Source organism: Rattus rattus, chromosome 8 (assembly GCF_011064425.1).
Source record: "Rattus rattus isolate New Zealand chromosome 8, Rrattus_CSIRO_v1, whole genome shotgun sequence".
In the NCBI taxonomy this organism is placed as follows: domain Eukaryota; kingdom Metazoa; phylum Chordata; class Mammalia; order Rodentia; family Muridae; genus Rattus; species Rattus rattus.
In genome coordinates, this window is record NC_046161.1 from 51,575,495 (window position 1) to 51,601,245 (window position 25,751).

Genomic DNA, 25,751 nt, shown 5'->3' on the forward strand with positions numbered 1-25,751 from the left:
GGATCTGAACTTAGGTCTTTATACCTGTGTGGCAGGCGCTTTACCCACTGAGCCATCTCCCCAATCCATACCTGCCTCTTTGCACCGGGTCAAGGGATCTGAATTTAGAGTTAAGGGGCTGCATCCTACACTATGCTGAGCACCACACACCAAGAGACAGGAAATACTTCACAGTCTTTCTCTGTTGAACTCCACCCTGCCTTTCTGACCCAACTCCTGCTCAGTTTTATACCCTGCTCAGTTATCACCAAACTAGCCAGGACCCTCTGAATTTTTGGTTCTGCTCATCTGCCTTCCTTCAGGACTGTGAGTAACTTAGAGTTTGTTGTGATTTGAGATGAGTGTTCTCCAAAGACCTATATGTTTGAGATTTGATTCCCTGATCAATGCTATTAGGAAGGGGTGAAAACTTTAAAGTGTGCCCTATTGGAGGTTTGGATAACCAAAGGACCACCTTCGAAGGAGATTGTCAGACCCTAGATTTCCATTTTTTTTTCTTTTTATCTCCTAGCAATTTTGCTCTGCCATACTCTCCCCTCCACAGGTACAAAACAACAGGGCATTCTGATTATGAATTTAAATTTCTAAAGCTGTGAGCATGTAAATTCTTCCCTTCTCCAAGCTGATAAACTCAAATATTTGTTATAAGAATGGAAAGTTGGCTAACAAAGAGATTGACACAGCTTCAACTTTTCTTTATACCTTTAGTCTCTAATACTGGGACCAGGACACAACACACACTCAGGAAAAGGTTTGACAAATTAATTAGTCCTTACAAGCAGGTATATAAACCTGCACAAGAGCTTGGTGAAGGCTCTCGTTAGGGAATGTCCTGCTTTGGTCACATAAGTGAATAAGAATAGTTAGTGTTCCCTGAGCATCTGCTCAGCCCAGGATCTCCTACCACGTAACACAGGATGTCTCTGCTTCAACTGCTATTACTACCTGAGCCTCATTTCTCACTTGATTCAATGGAGACCTGGAGATGTTAAGTGGTTGAGCCTGAGTCGGATATAGGGCATAGGTAGAGGAAAGGGAAAATCAGAAAGTTACTGTGAGTGAAGAACTAGGGGAGTTTACTCTCCGAAGAAGGTGGGTAAGGTAGGGTTCAAGCTGTGCAGTGGAAAGATAGTGCTGGTTGGGTCACTCAAATTTTTTACTTAGGGCTATGGATATAGCTTACTTGGTAGAGAGTTTGCCCGGCGGGCATGAAGGTTCTGTCTCCAGCACTGCATAAAACCAGACATAAGCCTCTTACCCTGATCCTTGGGAGGCAGGAGTATTCACACTTCAAGGTCATCTTTGATTACATAGGGAGGCTTGGGCCATCCAAAGCTACGTGAGACTGTCTTGGGGATTAAACTCAGATGGTCAGGCCACCCATCCTGCCCGAAAAAAGGGTTTTCTATTTTTGTTGTCTGTTTGGTACAGCTGTAAAATGTGCTAGCCAGCAGTACTGACATGTTGAGCATTTTATTCTCTTGAATTTCGAGTGTGATCGAGATTCACAGCTCCCCAATGAGTGCTCCATGTTACCACCTAAGTGAACTTTGAGGATGCCAGATTCCTCTCAGAGCTGCTTCTTAACTTCTCAAGGCATTTAAAACAAGTTTCCTCAACTCGGTGTGTGATCCTGTCTTCCCGCATCATCTTCCTCTTAGTGTAACTCTCCCACCAGCCAGAGGAGAGACATCACTGATTCCTCCAGCTGCTGCCTCTGCATTCTTATGAGTTGTGCCCACCGCCCAGAATACACAACCCCTCCTTCCAACCACTCCTCCGCCCTCGAGAAAGTGCAGTTTTCCATTAGAGATGCTTGTTTATACCTCACCATCACGAAGCACTGGTGGCAAAGCACCTCCATCCCTCCAGTCAACCACCTCCTCCGGGGTTATCTTTCTTTGGACCTTTTCCCCCCATGGAACCAACATCACAGTGTCTTAGTGATTTGGCTTCTTCTTCCTCTTTAGACTATGATGCCTCCCACCATGTCAGCAATATCTTTCCCAAGTTGTTCCTCCCATTATTCTAAGCTCTCCAGAATCCCTATATCATCTGCCTCAGCCTCCTTGGGATTCTGTAACATCTCTGGGCTCTCCTCTGGCTTTCTTTGGGGTGTGACTCCTGTCTTCCTGGTGGAGAAAGGGATTTTTTTTTTTGGTAGGGTCTTGCTTGTTTCCTGGCTTCCACTACCTAGCCCTCAGCAGTTCTAACCAAAAGCCCCCAGCTATTGACTCTGCAGGTCGACTACAAGCTCTCTGCCTCCCTCCAGCCAGAGCCCTCTCCCTTCCCAATGTGTTCCTGGTATCAGTTACTAGGAAAGCCCAAGAGCTTCTCACGCATAGGCTTATAAACTTTGGCCTCAGTTGGGTGTTTATCCCTGTGCCAAGGTCTCCAAACGTTCTGCCCTTTAGCAAGGGATTAGTGAGGCCCATTCTTTCCATTGTGACCCTTAGCACAAACAAGTCTTGGTGATCATGAGTATAAGGCCCATAACCCCAGTGCACAGGGGCTGGGGAGATACAGGCCTTTGCTTAGAGCCTGGGCCTGTTGCCCAGGGCTTCCCCTTAGCAGGTAGAGCCATTGCCCGGAAGCAAGAGGTCAGGATCTTAGGCTCAGATGTCATCCGCCAGAGGTCACTGGGTCTTTTCTTTCTGGGATCAATCTCTCCAGCAGAGAAGAAAGAGAGGAACTGGTTTTATTAGCTAATAAAGTTTTTGGTAAGGAACATGAGCAAAACAGCGGGGCTTCCTGCATTCCTGTCTGCAAGCCTTGGAGCAGATTTCCTCGACTCTCCAGAGCTAAGGCATTGGTAGGGACAATGGAAATAGGCAGAAGAGTGAGTGAGGGCAGGCTGAGGGATCTACAAGTGTCTTGCTTCCACTGCCTGGCCAGGAGTTATTGCTACACGAGCTCTTCCAATTCTCTGGTTCTTGCTCCAATGTGGGTACCAGGAAGGTTCTTAAGCTGAGTCCAGAGATGCAGTGAGTGGAATGTCGGACTGCAAAGATGGCGAGAGGACCCACCTTACCTCCTATGTGGCTTTGCTTGCTCTGATGCCCAATTTATTTCCCTATTTTCTTTCTCTCTCTCCTTGTCCTCCTCTTTCTTAAAATTTTTATTTTTTCCCAATTTCGCTATCTGCTGTGTAAGACTGGCTAGTCTACTGTTACTATGTAGCCTAGGCTGACCTTGAACTCATGAAAGTCCTCTTGCTTCAGCTTCCCAAGTATTAGAGCTATAGGTATGTGCCACCGTGCCCAGCACTTCCCGCCTAATTTTATCATTACAGAGTTGGAGCTCAGTACTACCATGTTCCCCGCCTATAATGCAGTTCGGCATTCATTTCTACCTCACAGGGACCCGTATATCTGATTAATTTTCCGCATGCATATTTTCTGTGTTGGGACATAGAGGAAGAAGAGGCAGATTGTCAGGGTCAGGTGTCCTGAGAATGGCTGCAAAGACGCTGAGAAGGCCCCACCTCACCTCCTATGCACTTCCAGCAGCGAGGAACAGGTTTCTCCCACTCTCTGGAGCCAAGGCAGTGAGTGGTAGGGACATGGACATCAGAGGGAGAGTGATACCGAGTGAACTCTAACTCGCTGTCGAGAAGATCCAGGAAAGGATACAAGGGGGAAGCCATGTTTTATTTAGACTCAGAATCGAGACTAGTAGAACCCTAGATGGGCAGACCCGGAGGATGCTGCAAGAGGCTCTGGTTCCTATCTGCAGATAGGTAGCCAAGGGATTTCAGCAAACATGGTGGTGACAGAAAGGATTTCACATTCTGAAAGGCACAGCGGGGAAGAAGTTGAAAGAGTCAAAAGGCAAAGGGGAATCCAGTCTCTGGGGATCACTAGAGGTCTGGATGAGAGTATGGACATGGGGCTTCACGGATGTCAAGATGAACAGAAGGATTCTTGCCCTCCAGTCTACCTCCAGCACAGAAGCCTGAGTGATCTTGCTCAAGTTAGACAGCGCCCACACTGCTGACTCTTATCTCCCTCGTTGGGACACTTCTTGGTGGGATAGGTACGCATGTCAGGAGAATGTCACCCCTTCCCACAATCTCTATACATTTGCCTCTGTTCAGTGCTGTCCCAGAGAGCACTCCCCTGGCCACCTCATTTGCAGCTGTAAACTGTCCTCTGCTTATCGTTTACCGATTGCCCCCTTTGCACTATGTCTGTCTCTGTGTCTTGTTGCTTAGCACCTCTCCCTACCCTCCTGCCCTCCCAGCAGAGGGTAAGCTCTGTCAAGGGAGCATTGTTAGGTCTTTTCACCGGCATCGATCACTAGTGTCCAGCGCGTAGTAGGAGCTTGATGAATATTTGGACAATATGAGGATGACATGTGACCAGAGTGGGAGGTGAGGGGGTGGATGAGGTGGTTTTTGTCTTGTTTTGTTTTTCTGGTCTTGGTCACAGAGCAGATGGCAAGGTTCTTTCTGGGCTCTGGAGCTCACAGGGGAGGGCAGGTGAGGATGTTAGTTAGGAACAGGTTGAGTTAGACACGCAAGTTCAGGTGAACTTCTTACACTAATCTCACTCTGGGAGCACCCTTCAGGGCCAGAGAGCACCTGCAAAACAGCCAGCTAGGCGTGCCGGGTGGTGCTGCGTGTCCTGCCACTAAAAATGTGGACACACGCTGTCAGGCCTTTGCTCTCAGGCAGAAGCCGAGCATCGCACGCAAACCCGGCCCTTTGCACCGCTGGCGCTGTCTAGTCGCGCCCTTGCAAAGCTTAAGACTATTTCTGTCTCAAACCCCACCCCAACGCCCGGGGAGAGCTGGCCCTTTAAGAGCCTCACCCACGGCTCCCCTCCCCCAGCTAGCGTGACAGCACTGGGACCCGCGCCCGGTAGTGAGTTGGGTAGCTGGGTGGCTGCGCAGGCCTCCAGGCTCTTCTCACGCAACTCCGGGGCACCTTGTCCCCAGCCAGGTGGGGCGGAGACAGGCAACCCGACCTCTGCCCCCAGAGGATGGAGCAGGCTCACGCACGCCAGCTCCAGGAACCTGTGTGCACGCCAAGTATACCCCTTTGTGGCCCCAGACCCCCTCCTGCTGTCTCGCGTGGATCCTCCCTCCACTCTTTCCTCCACCATACGGTAGATAGCTCTGCTCCCGCCGCCAGACTTCTCTGTGTCGCCTGCTTCAGTATGCAAAACACTAGCAAGCCCTGGGAGCCTACAGGGAGCCGCGAGAGGAATCTCCCAGGCTTGTAGCTTGCCTAAGGTGACCCTTAGAGGTGCGATCTGCAAGCCACCCTTAGATGAAACAGCGCGAACTTCGGCCGGTACCCAATTTGTGAGGCACAGTCAGTCCAATGGCGCCACCGGCCTTCCTGTCCTGTGACCTCTGGGCTGGGGTCGCTGCACTTCTCACGCTAGCTTGGACTCAGTAACCCAGGGAAGCAAAGTCACCCTCTCTCTCTCTCTCTCTCTCTCTCTCTCTCTCTCTCTCTCTCTCTCTCTCTCTCTCTCTCTCTCTCAGCACTCATTGACTTGTAGTGAGCAAGAGGATCTTATACACCCAATGTGTTAGGAGCACAAAAATAGTGGAAAGGAACTCCTATGATCCGGGATGGAGCCCCCCCCCCAATACAACTTTTTAGGCTGCCCCAGAATTTTTTTTTCAAACTCCTCCCTTAGTGGGATTCTGTGCTGTCCATGAAAGTGCTGCGCCTTGAAAGTGAGGGTGACCCCAGCCTTCACACTGTGTGTGTTTGTGTGTGTGTGTGTTTGTGTGTGTGTGTGTGTGTGTGTGTGTGTGTGTGTGTGTGTGTGTGCGTGCGTGCCTTTACCTACATCAGGTGTCCCCATTTGGCTTCTTGCCTATCTCATCCATCCCCCTCCTGCCTAGAACACTCCCTAAGGCTGTCCTTCCCTCAGTCCCACCACTGGGCTCAGAGAAGGAGGCGTGGCCAACAGACAGTCTTATAAAGGTGGTGGTGCCTTCACCCTAACCATGAAGGGGGTAGTTCTTGCAGGTTTCCCCATCCTCCCTGGGGTCCTAGAGAACACTCTTCAATTCAGTCCTTCCTCACAGCCAAAGGTGAGTGCTTGGGGGTCCTGGACTGCCTTTCCTTCCCAAGAAAAGGAAAATTTTGGTGAAGAGTTTTACTGGGTAGCTCCTCCAAAAGACTAAGTTTTCTCTTTTCTCTCTCTTTCTCTCTCTCTCTCTCTCTCTCTCTCTCTCTCTCTCTCTCTCTCTCTCTGTGTGTGTGTGTGTGTGTGTGTGTGAGAGAGAGAGAGAGAGAGAGAGAGAGAGAGAGAGAGTAAATAAATTCCTTAAGGGAGAAACTGAGGCTGGAGGAATAAGAGAACTTGCCTGGTCCAGTAGCTATTATCAGATATTTAGATGGAAATGAGCCCCCTTTCCGCTTCAGGTCCACCCCTTTGGTCCCCTGGGTCTTCTCCTTCCTTGCACATTTACCCTTCTTCAGGACTGCCAGTGGGGGTGAGGGTTCCTCTCTCGGTGGGTAGGGTGGAGAGTGGAGATGCACTGATCTTTTCCAGCTTTCTCTGTCTTATTTAAAAACCACCCCCAGTAGTCTCTACCCTCCCGAAGAGTAGCATGTCAGAGCTGTTTCCGGCCAGGGCTAGAGAGGCCCCCGGGCCCACTGACTGTCTTCCATCCTTGCTGGACACCATCAGTCACATAAACTGAGAGCTTCAGGGAACTGGAAACCCCAGTGACATTTCCCTCGGTCCTTCTACCTTACAAAGGTAGAGGTCCTTAGGGGCATCAATTATGCTGAAGTATGTTTTGCGTTCAGCTCCTCCAGGAAGCCCCCTCACTTCAAGCTGGCTATAGTATTTGGGGTAGGAATTGTACATCTTCCTGTTGTATGTGGTTCAGATTTTCTCTTCCTGGGATCTGCACCCCCTGAATTGAGCAATCTTTTTTTTTGTTTGTTTGTTTGTTTGTTTTTGTTTTCCAAGACAGGGTTTCTCTGTGTAGCCTGGCTGACTTGGATCTCACTCTATAGACCAGGCTGGCCTCAAACTTAGAGTTCCTCCTGCTTCTGTCTCCCGAGTGCTGGGATTAAAGGCATGGGCCAGCACCTCCCAGCTGAATTGGGCAATCTTGTCTTACCCTCTCTCCCAGTTATGTAATTGAAGCCTCAGAGTTAAAATGACTTGTCCAAGACTACCTGGATCGTACTTCATGGCAAAGTGATTCTCCTGACTGGGCAGAGCCTTAGAGCAGTCTGTAAATTTGCTTACCTTTTCTAGAATAAGCCCAAAGAGAAAGTGTCCTCTTAGACAAAACTAAGCTCAAATCCATTCCAGATTTGCCTGACTCCAGTCAGTGTTTTTTTTTTTTTTTTTTTTTTATAGCTCTAGCATGACAGGAATCTTCCTTTTCATTTCTGCTCTTTTAAGACCAGCAAAAGAAGGGAGGGACCAGTCCATTCATTCATGAGAATTGAGCGCAAGAAAAAGCTTGGCTTGGATTGTCCTTACATGGAGCTGGTTCCCTTCCGCTTTTAAAGTGGCTCAGTTAAACTCAGGGAGCTAGGGCTGCGAGCAAGGTGACTTGGGCACTGGTTTCCCTGCACCCTCTCCTATTCATTCCTGTCCTCTACTGGGGTTTGGTGGGATTCTTTAGATCCTGAGATGAACAGTAAAGAACTGAGAACTCAAATTCTTTGATTTTTTTCAAAAGGAGGCACCTGGGGAAGCAGCCGTGCATTCCACGGAACTTTCCCTAAGAGCTGTGAGCCCTGGCTCTGCCATTATTGTTGGGTGACTTTGGGCAAGTCAATGCCCCATTTGGAAGTTGATTTTCCTGCTGCTAGAGTATGAAATGAGGCTGAAGAAACAAATGATCTTTGATTTCCTGATAGGATGGCTTTCCCAAAGGTGATAGGTAGGACCCAAAGAGACTTCGGGGTGATATTTGTTGATTGTGCATTAACTGCAATGTGTTAGGTGGAAAAAAAAAATCAAAGCCGTATTTAGACACAGCTACCTAGGATGATGCTACCTAGTGGATGCAAAACTGATTTTAGGAAACACAAAGTAATTGGGGGTTAGTGGAAACCACAGAGATTGGAAGCCACTGTTTGAAACCATACAGTTAAGAGAGGGTTTCTAGAAGTGGGTTACTTGGGTTGAAAGTTTACCCAACATTTCCTAGCTGCGTAACTTTGAGAATGTTACCTACTCTCTCTGAATCTTACTGCAGCCTTCCTCATCTGCTTATGTCTAAGACTGAATAAAAAATGATCGTGTGTGTGTGTGTGTGTGTGTGTGTGTGTGTGTGTGTGTGTAGTATGATTAAAATATATTGTGTAGGGGGGTTGGGGATTTGGCTCAGTGGTAGAGCCCTTGCCTAGCAACCGCAAGGCCCTGGGTTCGGTCCCCAGCTCCGAAAAAAAGAAAAAAAAATATATTGTGTAAAAAATAAAACGAACTCACACTGAGCTTCCTGGGTACGAAGACGTCTCCATGAGAGCTCAGTCTAGCAGACCTCAGCCTTTCTGTGTGTGGGGTAAGAGAGAGCAGCAGCACACAGTGGTAGCTCAACAAACTCTGCCCTGCTCTATGCCCAGCGAGCAGCTCTAGGAGGAAGGCTTCTCTTTTCCTGACTAGCATGGCGACACTTTAGGATATTCATTCCCTTACCCTCAGTCTGATGATTTCCTTCTTCTTGCCTCACTTCTCAGCAGCCACCTAGATCATGCCTTCTGTGTACGGATTCCCAGCCTTCACATCAGCCACAGAGCTGCTCCTGGCCGTCACCATATTCTGCCTTGGATTCTGGGTGGTCCGAGCCACAAGAACCTGGGTTCCCAAAGGTCTGAAGAGTCCACCCGGACCCTGGGGCTTGCCCTTCATAGGGCACGTGCTGACCCTGGGGAAGAACCCACACCTATCTCTGACAAAGCTGAGTCAGCAGTATGGGGACGTGCTGCAGATCCGCATTGGCTCCACACCCGTGGTGGTGCTGAGCGGCCTGAACACCCTCAAGCAGGCCCTGGTGAAGCAGGGGGATGACTTCAAAGGCCGGCCAGACCTCTACAGCTTCACACTTATCACTAACGGCCAGAGCATGACTTTCAACCCAGACTCTGGACCGCTGTGGGCTGCCCGCCGGCGCCTGGCCCAGAATGCGCTGAAGAGTTTCTCCATAGCCTCAGACCCAGCACTGGCATCCTCTTGCTACTTGGAGGAGCACGTGAGCAAAGAGGCCGAATACTTAATCAGCAAGTTCCAGAAGCTGATGGCAGAGGTTGGCCACTTCGAACCAGTCAAGTATTTGGTAGTGTCAGTGGCCAATGTCATCTGTGCCATATGCTTTGGCAGACGTTATGACCACGATGACCAAGAGCTGCTCAGCATAGTCAATCTAAGCAATGAGTTTGGGGAGGTTACTGGTTCTGGATACCCAGCTGACTTCATTCCTATCCTCCGTTACCTCCCTAACTCTTCCCTGGATGCCTTCAAGGACTTGAATAAGAGGTTCTACAGTTTCATGAAGAAGCTAATCAAAGAGCACTACAGGACATTTGAGAAGGTAGGGGCTGGGGAGAAGCAGGTGGTGATGGGAAGCAGTTAGGATCCAGGGCCAGAATGTCACGGGCAAGCTTAACACTGGTAGCAGTGTGCACTCAGTCCTCAGCAGGCCAATACAACTTTCCTTGGCTGGTCCTTCTGTGCATCCATAGGACAAGAGCTGCTGAATGGGAAGGAGCCCTGGGCCAGTTCTTACTGGATTAGGAAGAACCTGTCTCCTGGCTTCATGGTAGAAAAAAGAACTCATCAAATAACTAACAGTGTCAGGCTCTGTGCCTCCAGGGTCCCTTGAGTTGGGTCATCAATTCTCTAAGGTAGAACGAGACTCTGAGAGGCAAAGGGAAACTGGGACAGCTGCCTCAGAATGTCACCTCTTGAACAAAGGTGTTAATGGCAGTGAAGGGCCAGGCCAGATGGAGAGGTAGGTCTGAGATATTGCTCACCTTGTGCTCTTTTGTCTCTCAGGGCCACATCCGGGACATCACAGACAGCCTCATTGAGCACTGTCAGGACAGGAAGCTGGATGAGAATGCCAATGTCCAGCTCTCAGAGGATAAGGTCATTACGATTGTTTTTGACCTCTTTGGAGCTGGTACGTGTATCTGTGTATCATTTTTGTGCTCAGGGGCCCCTCCTTGCTACCTACCTAACCACTGCCTCTGTTCTATCCTGTTCAGGGTTTGACACAATCACAACTGCTATCTCTTGGAGCCTCATGTACCTGGTAACCAACCCTAGGATACAGAGAAAGATCCAGGAGGAGTTAGGTAGGTGGTGGCTCCATTCCAAGGACTCTAAGTGGAGGACCCTGATAAAGTCTTGGCAATCCCTTAATCCTTTTGAACCTCTGTATTTTGTAGATACAGTAATTGGCAGGGATCGGCAGCCCCGGCTTTCTGACAGACCTCAGCTGCCCTATCTGGAGGCCTTCATCCTGGAGACCTTCCGACATTCATCTTTTGTCCCATTCACCATCCCCCACAGGTCAGGCCACAGATCCACTGACATTTGATACTAGGTCTTAGTTTAGTATACACAGCCCATTATGATTCATGAGAAGGACATAGCATGTGTGGATTTCCCTTGTGGCCCCGATCCTGACTGAGCATCTTTTTTTCCCCAGCACCACAAGAGATACAAGTCTGAATGGCTTCTATATCCCCAAGGGGCACTGTGTCTTTGTGAACCAGTGGCAGATTAACCATGACCAGTAAGTTGACAGGTGCAGTGGAAACTCCTGGGTGGGATGGGTCCATCCTTGCCTGGGCTTCAGACCCCCTTGTCCCTTGGGGATTGACCTACTTGATACTTATATAATCCCCTGAACACTGACTTCAGCTGTCTCCCTCTGTATACAGGGAACTATGGGGTGATCCAAACGAGTTCCGGCCTGAAAGGTTTCTTACCCCCAGTGGCACTCTGGACAAGCACCTGAGTGAGAAGGTCATTCTCTTTGGTTTGGGCAAGCGAAAGTGCATTGGGGAGACCATTGGCCGACTGGAGGTCTTTCTCTTCCTGGCCATCATGCTGCAGCAAATGGAATTTAATGTGTCACCAGGCGAGAAGGTGGATATGACTCCTGCCTATGGGCTGACTTTAAAACATGCCCGCTGTGAGCACTTCCAAGTGCAGATGCGGTCTTCTGGTCCTCAGCATCTCCAGGCTTAGACTGTCCTGGATGCTCACCAGGCCAGGTGGCTGTTCCTGGGATTCAACTTCAGTCAGAAACACAGACCCTGGGGCATTGTGCCTGCCTCCTACTTTGGACTTGTTTCTCTATATGCTGAACACAGACACTGGGCACAGCGGAGACCCACAGGACCCTCAGATCCTTCTCAAGTTCAGCATCAACTAGGAGACCTAAAAGGGTTATGAGATACCTGGGCCTCAGAAAACCCCTGAAGAGCTCTCTGGATCCTCCAGTGGCTGGCTGGTTTGAAAAATACTTACAACAGGTCATGCCAGGATCTGGCTGGTTACTATGACAACCGGGAGTAGCCCAGAATGGAGGGAGAAGAGAACTCAAAACACTGGCGCGGAGGTGCTCTTGCCATCTGCTGAGGCTAAACTGTCTTCCCACATAGATTTATGACACCGCATGTGGGGGTGTAGCACCTTCATTCACCTACATAGAAATAAACAGGGTCTCCTTGTCCTTGCAAAGCCCATGCTCCTGTTTAGGAAGGGCTGAGAGTTGTGTCTAGAAAGACCTAAGAACATAGGGACAGACTTTCTGGGCAGTAAGACCAGGTTTAGAGTAAAGGAATGCCTTTTGAGACAGTATTGTGTAGTCCAGGCTGCCTCTGAACTTGCTACCAAGGGTGGCCTTGAACTCCTTAATTCTTTTTTCTGCTTTTACCACCCTACCAAGTGCTAGGGTACAGTCATGAACCGCTACACCAGCTCTTGCTCTCTTGTCTTTACTGTATAAAACGTTTCTTTCTTTCTTTCTTTTTTTTTTAAAAAGAAAATGTTTGTGCATAAGAGCTTTTTATTATGGCCTGTACTTTGCTTATGCATTTGTATTAGTCATACCTCAATAGATTTAGATAATTCGCTTAGTGTAATAGAGAAAAATCTAACTCAAGTATCTAGAAATATATAGGAAAAATGTACATGAGCTAAATAAAAATATTACCTGGAAGTACTCTGTGTAGAGAAGTTTTGAACCTGAAGTTAAGCCACATTCCCGTCCTTAAGCTCGACTTTATGCTGTGTTTTCCTGTGGGGAGGAGAGGGCTGGCTATTGAGAGCTGAAGAGAATGGCACATTATCAATGGGGTCTCCTCTAATGTGTCACACTTTGATAGAAAGTACTCTCTGGAACTCTAAAAAAGAAAGACTGCTTTCAGAAGCCCCCAAAGCTGGTGGAAGGGTCTGATGCATAAGCATACCATCTAATTCACAGTAACCAGGGCTTTACTAGCCCTTCATAGGGGAATAGGAATTCAAGAGCTGAGGATGTGGCTAGGTGGGGAGGAATACTGGAAAAAGACCCTAGGTCTTTGGGGGACATTTTAACAGAGCCTTCCTTGAAGGATGAGAATCAATCTCTCTAGCTTTCTCTTTATTTTGTATTGGTTCTTTGTGAATTTCACATCATGTCCCCCGATCTCACTCATCTCCCCATCCCTTCGTATCTGTCCTCTACCCTTCCAGTATATATATTGGAAACAAAACAAACAGAACCCCATCACAGAAGCTTCAGTGTGTCACAGTGTGTCATATAGTATACCCTTTCGCCCACACTTCTTTGCTTGCAAATGTTTATTGCAATGAATCATTCATTGGTCTAGTTGGAGGCCTCTGGCTTCTGCTGCACTATCAATATTGGATGCTCTCACTAGGACTCCTTTCAGATATCCTGTTGTTGCCTCGTGTCATGGAGATCCTGCAGCTTTGGATCTGCAGGGCCAGTCCCTTCATGTGCTCCAGCAGATCATAGATGGGATAGATGTTGGGGTGGGGCAACTCAAAACCCTGGGTGATAGCTAAGCTGGTCAACCTGTCAGCTCTCCCATAATCACACCGCCAGGTTGAGCTCTCCAGCACTGCCTCTGGCTAGCTCAGCCAATGCCACAAACAGTGAGGGACAGGGCCAGCTCTTCTGGAGAAGCATTCTCTTAAGTGGCTCACATTTTTTTATGCAGAAATCCTCATCCCTTAGTAATGTCAGAATGGCAGTGTCAGGTAGTGGTGAAGGACAGACCCACAGAGCCAGAAGCTCCTCTAACATGCTAAGAGGACATGCATCTTGGGATGTGACCCTTCCTAGTATCACCCCATTCAAGCCCCTTCTTGAACAGCTGGGAGTGGACAGTAGTTACCAGACTTATGCCTTCTGAATAGAGTAAATAGACAGTAAATAGAGTAAAAAACATTCACCAAGAGTTTCAGGCCACGATAAAGAGCAAACCCAAATCAGAGGGAACAAGGGTGCCCAGTTGCCATTCTCATGGTTGTATTAAAGCAAAGCAGTCGCAGCTGGAATGCTGCTCAGCTGATGGTTGTCTAGCATGCCCAAAGACTTGAGGTCTGTGGCAGCACACAGCTGTAATTCTAGCAAGCAGGAGATAAAGACAGGATGGTCAAAAGGTTAAAAGTCACTCCCAGGGCTGGAGAGATGGCTTAGCGGTTAAGAGCACTGACTGCTCTTCCAGAGGTCCTGAGTTCAATTCCCAGCAACCACATGGTGGCTCACAACCATCTGTAATGAGATCTGATGCCCTCTTCTGGTGTGTCTGAGGACAGCTACAGTGTATTCACATGTAATAAATCTTTAAAAAAAAAAAGTCACTCCCAGCTACAGAAAGTTTGTAGCCAGCCTGAAATATGGGAAATTCTGTCTTTGAAACAACAAACAACAAACAAATTTGTATTATATGCTATAATGTAGAGGAACACATAATATATCCAGAATAGGCAAATTAAATAGAGCCAAAAATTAAGGAACAAAGGGCAAAAGGAATCCGGAGGTGTGGGTTTCTTCTACACAGAGAGCACGTATTCTTAAATCAGGAGTGATGCTTGTATAACTTTATGTACACTAAAAAGCAAAACAAACAGCAGCAGACCGGGGAGACCTATGTGTTCAAGAATTCTTGCTCCTCCTCTAGAGGACCCAAGTTCCATGACCCTTGTAGAGCAACTCACAATTGTCCATAACCCCAGTTCCAGAGGAACTGAAAGCCTCTTCTGGCATCTGTGGGCACTCTCACCCATCCTGACGTATGCATATACCCCCCTCAAATACCCACATACCCACAAAAAGTAAATCTTCATTAAAATACAACAATCAATTGTGCAGGGTAAATGGAAGGGAAAATACCATTTTAAAAGTAAAGAATCTGGACAGCATAGGTAAAACAGTTTATAAGCAGGGCAGTGGTGGACACACCTTTAAACCCAGCCCTCAGGAGGCTGAGGCAGGCAGATCTCTAAGTTTGAGCCAGCCTGATCTACAGAGTGAATTCCAGGTCAGTGAAAACCTGTTTTGCCATGTACTATCTTGCTCCGCTAATATCCTAAATCTTAGAATCCATGGGCAATTGACAGAAATGAGCATTCTAACTTCCTAATGCCCAGATTGAGATCCAAGGCTTCTTATGAAAACAATTGGCCACAAATCTGGGACAGAAGTATTAATAAAAGACAAGCCTGGAACACTTAGCCACGCCAGATGGTAAAGATACTACGAAGACTCCAGGGATAGATTAAGTCACTCGAGACACTCTTAAACAAGTTTTAACTCCTGAAGATAAGGCAGTTTGACTATTGATAATAATTCCTATTGTGTAGGCACATGCTTTTAATCTCAGAATGTAGGCAGGAGGATTTCTTTGAGTTTGAGTCTAGCTAGGGTTATATAGCAACAAAGTAACTAAAAATTTGTCCCCATAAATTAAAACCCTTCATGAGCTCATAAACATTTCTAAATTTGTTTTTAGATTTATTTTATGTGTATTGAATGTTTTTGCCTACACCATAAGCCTGCTGGTCCTCTCAGTGGTCAAAAGAGAGACCCTCCCTACCTGGAACAGGAGTTATGGACAGTGGTAGGAAAGCAATGCTTTTAACTTCTGAGCCATCTCCCCAGCTTCTCTTTTCTTCTCTCTCTCTCTCTCTCTCTCTCTCTCTCTCTCTCTCTCTCTCTCTCCTTCTCCATCTTCTCTATCTTTCTTGCTAGCTCTCAGGAAATACTTCCCATAAGATTTAATCATGCTTAGTGGTGGCACATGCCTTTAATACCAGCATTTGAGAGACAGAGGCCAGCTGATTTACAGAGCAAGTTCCAGAGAAGGAAAGAAAGAAAGAAAGAGAGAGAGAAAGAAAGAAAGGAAGGAAGAAAGAAAGAAAGAAAGAAAAAGGTTTCACCTCAACAATGTTTTTCTTTTCTTAAGTACCACTAATTTCTCACCTCCAGTCAAACAGTATTGAATATCCCAGGAAAGCAAAAGTTTCACTTTTGTAGTTCTTGTTAACCACAGCCATTTCTTCAGCCCCACTTAACCAGAACCACAGAATCTTAATTTAAAGTAACAAATGGCCCAGATAGTCTTTAAATTTTTCTCTGAAACTTCACAAGCCAGGCAATCTGCACTGCTCTCAACATTCTTATCTTCCAATCTCCTACAGAAGAGCCCACTGAGCTCTCGTGGCTTTTCCAGTTCAAAGTTCCAAAGTCCTTCCGAAACATGATCTGGCCTGTCACTATACCCTACTCCTTGTACCAATTTATCTTAGTTTGGATTTCTATTGCTGTGATGAAACACCATGACCAAATACCAATTTGGGGAGGAAAGGGTTTATTCAGCTTACACATTCATATTAGTATTCATTATGAAAGGATCTTGAAGTCAGAAGCTGGTACAGGGACCACTGAGGAGTGTTTGTTACTGGCTTGCTCTCCATGCTTGCTCAGTCTTTTTTCTCATTGAACCCAGGACTGCCAGCCCAGGGAGGGCCCCACCCACAATAGCCTAGGTCCTCCCCATCAGTCACAAGTTAAGAGAAATGCTTTACAGGCTTTCTTACAGCCAGATCTTACAGAGGCATTTTCTCAGTAGAAGTTCCCTCCTTTCAGATAACTCTAGCTTGTGTCAAGTTGACAAAGTAGCCAGCATATTTTCTTCCTTTCTTTCTCTCCTCTCTCTTTCTTCTTTCTTACTTCATTCAGATTTCACACATAGAAAACATCTGGCTTAATTTAGCGGTCCTGCCCATCAATCCTTAACAATCCAACCACTCAAATTTCCCGGGAGCCCCGCCCCTTGGCTCCTCCCTGTGTCAACGGAAGTGACATCATTCGCGTTGGTCGAGACGCGGGGGCGTTTCCGGCGGAGGTGGTGGCTGCTCCTGTGTCTGTGGAGGTGGGCGTGAAGCCCCTCGGCGGTGTTCTGGTGAGTGAGGACATCTTGGTGTGCTGTGCAGCGCAGGCGGGGGCAGGCGGCCAGACAGTGAACTTGAGGGAGGCCGCGTGTTCGTGGGTGCTCGTTGGCTGGCGCTTCCGGGTGGTCAGCTCGGTTTTCTTTTTAGGCTGCGGGCTTCCAGGCCTTGTAGATTTTTATACTGGCGGACAGAAACTGCGGTGTGTGTGTGTGTGTGTGCGTTTTAGGCTGCGGGCTTCCAGGCCTTGTAGATCTTTATACTGGCGGCAGAAACTGCGGGGTGTATGTGTGTGTGCGCGCGCGTGCGTGCTCATGAAGAGAGAAGAGAGAGAGAGAGAGAGAGAGTGTGTGTGTGTGTGTGTGTGTGTGTGTGTGTGTGTGTGTGTGTGTGTGTGTGTGTGCGCGCGCGCGTCCCCGCAGGAACTGGTGGGGGTGGGCGCGTGGGCGCATGTGGAGTACTCACTGAGTTAGGTGTAGCCCAAGGATTCGGGTTGGAGGCAGGAGGTAGAGAGATTGGACATGATAACGGCTTGGACTGTCTCAGGCCAGCTTTGGTTGTCACTGTGGTTCTCACAGCTCTTTGCCTTCATTTCCTTTGACTAAAAGGTTAATAGCCAGTCGTGCGAGTGCCGCATGGTGGCTAATAACTTGTCACGGGACTGGGATGTGGAAATAGAGATACTGATGCCCTGCCAGTGCACACACTTAACTTCCCTCGATGCACTGCTGTGGTTATCCTTTCTGTGCTGTGACTGTAGTTATTAGTGATACTTGATCTGTGGTTTGAGTATTGGGGTGTGTTGGGGTGTGTTGGAGGAATAGCCCTCATCAACGTAAGTAATTGATTTTCAGTGTCCTGATTGCAGAGTTAAGAGGAACCTTAGTCTTTCCACAATATAAATGACTATCCTTGGAGCCCTCAGGTGGAACCCAGTTTTTTTTTTTTTTTTTTTTTTCTGTGAGCTGGGGACCGGACCCAGGGCCTTGAGCTTGCTAGGCAAGCGCTCTACCACTGAGCTAAATCCCCAAACCCCCTCCCCCACACACACCTTTTTTTTTTTTTTTCTTAAAAGAGTGATCTATCAGTGTTTTGGGGCACAAAATTCCTAGTTGTTGGTTTCTCTGAAGTAAAAGTAGTTGCAAAGAATGACTTTTTTTGGTGACAGGCTCTCAGGCCAGAGCTACATAGTGAAGAGCCTGTTCAATTGTCTATGTAGATCAGACTGGTCTGGAACTCACAGCTATTCTCTGTCTCTGCCACCAGAATGCTGGGATTAAAGGCTTGATTTTTGACTACAAAGGATTATTGGTTTTGATGTCATGGAGACATTCGGCCACTTGGGTCCCTGTTACTCAGTAATACTGCTGCTTTAGCCTCTGGAGTACTCAGATTATAGACGTACACCAACACACCTGACTCTGCTTGGCAGTTTCTGATAAAGTCAAATGCAATTTCAATTCTGATTTTCTATGTAATATTAACCAGAGCACATGTAAAAATGTTATTTAAAATGGAACTCAGAACTTGAAATAATTCAACTGTGTATAATAGGCTGGCTAAATTCATTGATGCTTAAACAAGATGGTACAGACATGGTAATTAACTTCTCCCAAATACTAACAGCTGAATTTCACAGTTGTACTATTGATTAAAGGAAACCAGACACATGAATCTGCGTGATTCTACTTTTGTGAAGTTTGAAAATAGCATAAATTTGTCTTTCATGATGTCAGAATAGCAGAGACACAGTGAGCCCTTTGTGATGTTTAGGTCACAGCTCCGTTGGGGATTACTGTGAACATTTTTGAGCATAAGATGTCATGGTGTGTCCCTGTAGTCACAGTACTCAGGAGGCTAAGGCAAGGGGATCTTGAGTTGAGCTTGTCTGGGTTACATAGTGAGTTCATGTCTTGGGTTGTTGTTGGTTTGTTTTTTAATGTGGAGTGATATACTTTTATGTAGATTATAACTTGATGGAAAAGTACAAAATACAAAATAAAAGGCCTCAAGATTTGCCCTGTGCTAGATACGTAATTCAGTGACAGAGGTTATCTCGCAACTAGCACAAGCTCTGTATTTGATCTCCATCAAAACGCATGCATGAGCACACACACACACACACAGGTCAGCCAGGCATAGTGACATTAATCCCAGTAGCCGGGAGATACAGGCAGGCAGATCTCTTGAATTTGAGGCAGACTGGTCTACATAATGAGTTCTAGGACAGCCAGAGCTAAACAGAAGATCCCCCCCCCAAAAAAAAAGTTCTTTTGTAGTTCCTGTCTATCTTCCTGCTTCACAAGCCCTAGCTTTTTTTTTTTTTTCCTTTTTTTTTTTTCGAGCTGGGGACTGAACCCAGGCCTTGCACTTGCTAGGCAAGCGCTCTACCACTGAGCTAGATCCCCAACCCCAAGCCCTAGCTTCAAAAAAAATAAATAAATAAAAAATAAACAAAAACCAAAAACCATGGGAACCTTAGTAGTGTGTGGGTAAAGGAAAATGTTCCACTTTTTTTTTTTTTTTTTTCGGAGCTGGGGACCGAACCCCGGGCCTTGCGCTTCCTAGGCAAGCGCTCTCCCACTGAGCTAAATCCCCAACCCCTATGTTCCACTTTTTGTTGTTGTTGTTTTCAGTGTTGGGGAATAGATCCAGAATTCATGCACACATTCTAGGAAAGCATTCTCCCACTGAGCTGTGTCCCCAGTCCTAGGAAATTTTGGCTTATGTTGTTTCCTCTGAGCCTGGTTTTTCTGTGTAGCTGTGAATAGCCTAGAACTTGCTCTCTGGGACAGACTGGATTCAGACTTGCTGTAATCCTCCTGCTCCAGCCTTTCAGGTGCTGGGATTCCAGGCATGCACCCCCACACCCAAGAGGTAGTTTATAGGATAACCCATTTGATTTAATTTTCAGTATTTCGTCAATGTATTTTATAGGGGAATTTCCAATAAAAATGGACAGTTGCACATCAATATAGAAGCAAGTAAAAAATTGCACTTAACAACTAAAAGCCACATTTTCTTCTTTTCTTTTCTTTCTTTCTTTCTTTTTTTTAAAATATGGACCGATTCACAAATCTGTGTGTCATCCTTGTGCAGGAACCATGCTAATCTTCTCTGTATCGTTCCAGTTTTAGTATATGTGCTGCCAAAGCGAGCACAAAGCCACATTTTCTTAGTGTTAACATTTTGATTCAGTAGTTACATACTAACTGGAAAAACAAGAGCTGCTCTCCATTTTGTTAAATTTTAGTTGGGTTTTTTTTTTTGTTTGTTTGTTCTTTTTTTAGTTTTTATGACAGCTTTTTATAATGCTGTTATCTAAAGCAGGTGCCAAAATAAGATTATGGAGTATAAATGATAAAAAAGGAAATTGATGCTACCCTAACATAAAGTAGGCAAAAGCTGACAAGGAATGGAAACAAGTCTACAGTAGGTGCCTTTGTTGTTGTTTGTTTGTTTTTGAGATAGAGTTTCTTTGTGTAGACCAGGCTGGTCTCAAACTCCTGCCTCTGCTTCCTGAGTGGTGGGTGATGGCCAATAGGTGTCTTTTATAGATAGTACTTTCTTTAATTAATTAATTAATTTATTTATTTATTTTGGAGCTGAGGACCGAACCCACTTTAATTTTATTTATAGTGACTTATTTAGTTAAAATTTTTATGTACAAAAGTTCACCTGAGTGTGTTCCTGTGCATCAGGTGTGTGCGGTGGCTGAGGAGGCCAGAAGAGGGCCTCAGATTCTCTGGAACTGCAGTCACCAGCACGTGTGTGCTGGGAATGGAACCCGGATCCTCCAGAAGAGCAACCAGTGTTTAACTGCTGAGCTCTCTCTCCAGCCCCTTTTGTTCAGCCTTTTAATTTTTTTTTAAAGTTTTGATGGTGCTAAAATTTAAACCTTGCTTGTGAGGTAAATAGCACTCTACTGCTTAGTCAAATACTTTGTCTCTCTTTGAAAGACGTTGCACTGTTACCTGCCCTGCCCTTGGCTCTGTAGACCAGGCTGGCCTCAAACTCACAGAGACCCACCTGCCTTTGCCTCCCGAGTGCTGGGTTTAAAGGACTGTGCCACCACCACCTGGTATCTACATGGTCTTTGCATACGTGTATCAATATTGCATATTAATATGCACATTCTTACTGATGGTTTTTGTTTTTTTAGACAGATTCACACTGGGTAGTGTGGGCTACCTGGAACTTACTCTGTATACCAGCCTGGCCTCAACTTAGATCCACTTGCCTGTTTCCCGCCAGCCTCCCAATGTTGGGAATAAAGTTATTTTAAGCTGGGTGTGGTGGTACCTTTCACCCTAGCACTCAAGAGGCAGAGATGCACAAACCTCTGTATGATTGAGATCTACATAGTAAGTTCTAGTTCCACCAGGTACACTGTAAGGCCTTGTCTCACAAAATAAAGCAAATCTAAAACAAAGGTGTGTGCACTTACACCTCACTTCTTACCAAATGCTCATCTTCTATGCGTTTGTTTCCAGGCTTTATCACCTTAGTGGCAGAGTGTTATCAACAGCACTGAGCACAGAGCCTGACGTACTGGTTCTGCACGGAGCCTTCACATCCGACACGTGGCAATGGATTGGCTAGGCAGTATTGTGTCTATCAACTGTGGAGATAGCCTGGGCGTCTACCAGGGAAGAGTATCAGCAGTGGATCAGGTCAGCCAGACCATTTCTCTTACTCGGCCCTTCCATAATGGGGTGAAGTGTCTTGTACCAGAAGTCACCTTCCGGTAAGTGTCCTGACCGACGTCCTCCAAAATCCAGCCTGGTGGGTTGGGTGCTGGAGTCGAGGTGATTGACAGTATCTTCTTGCCTGGGCTGTTGGAGTTGAGTCTTGTCAGGAAGGAGAGTTCAGTCTTACAGGCCTTAGAGTTCTGTTGTTCCTCTCAGTGGAGACTGGTGTAATATAGTCATCATCCTGTACTATCTCTTGCCAGGCTTGCACAGGACTCAACTGCCAAATTCAGAAGTGCCCCCTTCTCTTTTTCTGTGGGGGATGGGGGGATTAAAAAATTGGTTTATTCTGGTTAATCTTTGGATCGGGGCTTTTACGTTTTTTTACTTAAACACCTTTTTTTCTCAGATCCTTGAGACAAGATTGCAGTATGCAGCCCAGGCCAGCCTGGAACTCACAGAATTCTGCTCGCCCCTGCTTCTCTAGCTATTTTAGATATTTTAAAGTAATCGTAATATATAGGCATAGAAAGTAGATATACAATAAATCATCTATTGTTATTGGACCATATAGAAATTTATTTTATATAATCTTTGGTATATATAGAACTTTACCACTTATAAAAGGTGGATGTGCTTACTTATTTTTACATAAAGAATGCAAGATTGAGCTGGCAGAGGTAGTGCATGCCTTTAATCCCAGTACTTGGGAGGCAGAGGCAGGCAGGTATCTATGAGTTCAAGGCTAGCTCAGTCTACAGAGAGAATTCCAGGACAGCCTGGACTAGACAGAGAAACCTATCTCAAAACAACAGCAAAAAAGAATTCAATTCCAGCATGGCTGAATATTTGATACCGTAGTACACAGAGTATCTTCTTAATACTTTGATTTCATAGTTGTCAGGGCTAGGAATGTGGATTCATACATGTAGCTGAGCTCTAGATACTTTGTCTCCCATCTGTCCCAGGTGGGTGGTCTAAAAGATACCTCAGATTGAAGACCTGCAGCTGAACACTGTTTATTTACAGGTTTCTTCCTCAGGAGGGCTGGTCATATTATTGACACCTTTCACCAAAGTTGGTCATTTAAGACTTGGACTGGTGACGTGGCTCAGCAAGAGAAAGTGCTTGCTCACAAGCCTAGCAGCCCGAGTGCAGTCCCCAGAACCAGCTCCAGCACATTTCCTCTGACTTCCATGTGCACACTGTGACACTCTGTCCCCTCCATCTGCACCCTTCCCCCATGCAATGAATAAGTGTAAAGAATCTTAAAAATTTACAATTTCTTTTTTTTTTTTTTTTTTGGTTTTTTTTTTTTTCAGAGCTGGGGACCGAACCCAGGGCCTTGCCCTTCCTAGGCAAGCGCTCTACCACTGAGCTAAATCCCCAACCCCAAAATTGAAATTTCTTAATGTGAGAGACTGACTGCATTAAGTAACTATGTACCACAGGTGTGTCTGGTGCCTGGGTAGTCTAGAAGAGGGAGTGAGATCGCATGGGACAGGAATTACAGAAGCTATGTGTCCTCTAGAAGAGCAGCCAGCCTTCTTAACCTTTGGACCATCTCTTCAACCCAAGGGAAACATTTTTTAAAACAGGGTCTCAAAAGTATATAACCTTGCCTGACCTGAAACACACTCTGTAGACCAGGCTGGCCTTGGACTCACAGAGATCCGTTAGCTTGTGCCACCATGTCCAGGGTCCAAGAAAATAAAACCTTAAAAAGGAAATTTAAGAATCATAATAAACTTTTCCCAAATATGACGATCTAGAGAGTACCCTTAGAGTTTCAAAGAAAATCCCCATCAGGAGCTGTCCAGCACAGAAAAGCCAAAAACAGGTGGAAGAGCGACTGTATCATCCTGGCTGCCTTGTAACGCTATGTAAACCATGCTGTCTTCAAATGGTGGTGATTGGAGGTGGCAATCCTGCCTTTGCCTCCCAAATGTAGGGTTCTGGGCAAGAGCTGCAATGCCCTGTTGGTTCCTTCCTCTTTCCTGTTGCCATGGAAAAGTCTGTTGTGCTTATGATTATCACCTTACCTTCCTGATAGCCTTCTACAAGCATTTCTCTTTATGTACTACCATAGAGAACATTTGCAGTTCTTCCTGTGGACAGTGCCAGATTTTCTTAGTCTCTGACTCTCTGGGTGAGATGTCTTTCACCCTGGCGTCCTCTGCATGTGTCTTTTCCAGTGCGCAGACTGAGTCCCTTAAAGGAAGTACTGTGTCTCTGTGTAGCTTGCTCATAACCAGGGCTCACCACATAGTAAGGGCATTGTATGTTGAAAAGCAAGTGAGTGAAAGAATTTAAGAAAGCTACTAGCGTTCTGGAAATCTAAGGAGGCTATAGAGCTGTTCTTAACAACTGTCTCTAAAGTAGTGTATGAGTTGAAAGTTGGTGGCTGGGCATGGTCTGTAGATGTCCTGCTACCTTTCTTAATTTTCACTTCTGTTAACCCTGAGTTACTGCAGTTTTGCAGAGTGCAGTTTCATCCTTAACCCCAGTTTCATCTCTACCACTTCCTATTGCTACTATAATTTTGAGACTTGGACTTTTGTGTGTTTCAGGGCAGGTGATATTACAGAATTAAAAATCTTGGAGATACCAGGTCCTGGAGACAACCAGCAGTTTGGAGACCTTCATCAGACAGAATTAGGCCCTTCTGGTGTTGGGTACCAAATGAGTATCAATCAGAATGGAACAGGCAAGGTGGTCAAGAAGCCAGCCTCTTCCAGTAGTGCCCCTCAGAGCATCCCTAAGAGGACAGATATGAAGAGCCAGGACGTTGCCATTTCTCCTCAGCAGCAGCAGTGCTCAAAGAGTTATGTGGACAGGCACATGGAGTCTTTGAGTCAGTCCAAGAGCTTCCGTCGTCGGCACAACTCCTGTAAGTACAGTCAAGGTGCTGTCTTTTGTAACCTGGTGTTTCAGGCTGTAAACACTTACCTACTGTTGCTCCTTCCATGAGTCCGTCATTCCTCATACAAAGGGTTTCATGGAGTTACAGTGTGTTTCTGCCATTCTAGAGCCAGTCCCTCAAGATACCAAGGAAAAGGAAATGACTTATTAGAGGTTCACCCAAGCTTCTTGCCCACTTTGTCACTTTTCTCCCTTCAGGAAAGGTCTCGGATCTGCACCATATTCATGTTTTAAATCTCATAACTGTTGGGGTTTGTGATACCTGATTGACTCTACTTGGGGTATTCCAGCTAATTTCTTGAGTAGACTTTTACTTAGAGAGGAGGGGTTAGTGTAGGCATTGCTGTTAACCTTTCATTTCTAACAAGCTGATTGGTTTGTTTGTTTGCTTGCTTTGTTTGTTGAGGTACTGTGGACTGAACCCAGAGCTTTGCATATCTGGCAAGCATTCGGCCACCAAACTCTTAACCCTAGCCTTAATTGAGTATTTTACTTTTATTTTTTTTATGTCCCCACTAAAGGCGATTAAGGGAAGCACTTACTGGTATATATTACTCTTTGGTCTTGCTTGCTAGTAACAGATATAGAACCATAGATGGGTCACTAAAACCTGTAATGTTTTTAAACGTGTACTAGAGTAATGTAATTTTGAGATATAACAGATTTGTTCACGTCTGTTACGTTCCTTAAATACATATGAATGGTCTTTTTTTTTTTTTTTTTTTTTCCGGAGCTGGAGACCAAACCCAGGGCCTTGCACTTCCTAGGCAAGCGCTCTACCACTGAGCTAAATCCCCAACCCATGAATGGTCTTTTTAAAATTACTTCTAGGAAGGCTGGATAATCAGCCTGTTGGTTAAGAGCACTTGTTTTTGTAGAAGACCCCATTTTAATTCCCAGCTTGCAAATGGGAAGTTTACAACTCTGTAACTCTAATCCCAGGGGAATCTGATACACTGTGTCCTGATTTCCAAAGGCACTAAGCAAACATGTGCTACATATATGTATATGTAGGTAAAACACTCATACATATAAAGTAATAAAATAGATACAATTTTAAAAATTACTTCTAGGACTGGAGAGAAAGCTCAGTAGTTAAGAGCAGTTTGGCTGTTTTTACAGAGGATCTAAGTTCAATTCTCAGTACCCATGTCAAGTAGCACATAACTGCCTGTAACTCGAGCTCCAAAGGTTCTCTTCTGTCTTTTGGATACCTGTATATATTTATAGACACACAGACACATACATATAAATAAAAATAAATATTTAAAAAGTACTTCTAAATGGGTCTGGAGAGGTGGCTCAGCAGTTAAGAGCACTGACTGCTTTTTCCGAGGTCCTGAGTTCAATTCCCAGCAACCACATGGTGGCTCAAAACCATCTGTAAAGGGATCTGATGCTCCCTTCTAGTGTCTGAAAAGAGCAACAGTGTACTCATATACATAAAATAAATAAATAATTCTTTTTTAAAAACGTTAAAAAAAAAAGTACTTCTAAATAGTAAACTATCTTAGGGCTACTGTTGTTACAATGTAACACCATGACCAAAGCAACTGAGAGGAAAGGGTTTATTCAGTGTACACATCTACATGACAGCTCATCATTAAGGAAGTCAGGACAGGAACTTAAACAGGGAGGCAGGAGCGGATGCAGGAGCCACAGAGGAATGCTGCTTACTGGCTTGCTCCTCATGGCTTGCTCAGCCTGTCCTCCCATACAGCCCTGGACC

At 45.9% G+C, this 25,751-nt stretch overlaps 2 protein-coding genes and 1 non-coding gene across 3 annotated transcripts in view; 2 read left to right on the forward strand and 1 right to left on the reverse strand.

Annotated features, from left to right (window-relative positions):
- The first annotated feature begins 5,969 nt into the window (after positions 1–5,969).
- Positions 5,970–12,155, forward strand: LOC116908090 (cytochrome P450 1A1). The gene is made up of 7 exons (XM_032911373.1): positions 5,970–6,054; positions 8,675–9,525; positions 9,990–10,116; positions 10,202–10,291; positions 10,385–10,508; positions 10,648–10,734; positions 10,883–12,155. The coding sequence occupies exons 2-7, from the start codon at positions 8,689–8,691 to the stop codon at positions 11,190–11,192; spliced, it is 1,575 nt and encodes a 524-aa protein (XP_032767264.1). The 5' UTR covers positions 5,970–6,054; positions 8,675–8,688; the 3' UTR covers positions 11,193–12,155.
- Positions 12,156–16,341: 4,186 nt separating this feature from the next.
- The window catches only part of Edc3 (enhancer of mRNA decapping 3), a 42,542-nt gene continuing 33,132 nt past the window's right edge, over positions 16,342–25,751 (forward strand). The window contains exons 1-3 of the mRNA XM_032911353.1: positions 16,342–16,423; positions 20,903–21,156; positions 23,671–23,990. Of these exons, the coding sequence (XP_032767244.1) occupies positions 20,999–21,156; positions 23,671–23,990 (478 nt within the window). The 5' untranslated portion in view covers positions 16,342–16,423; positions 20,903–20,998. The remainder of the gene's footprint in view (positions 16,424–20,902; positions 21,157–23,670; positions 23,991–25,751) is intronic.
- Positions 19,464–19,570, reverse strand: LOC116908463. The gene has a single exon (XR_004388981.1). It is a non-coding gene; the product is annotated as a U6 spliceosomal RNA (small nuclear RNA).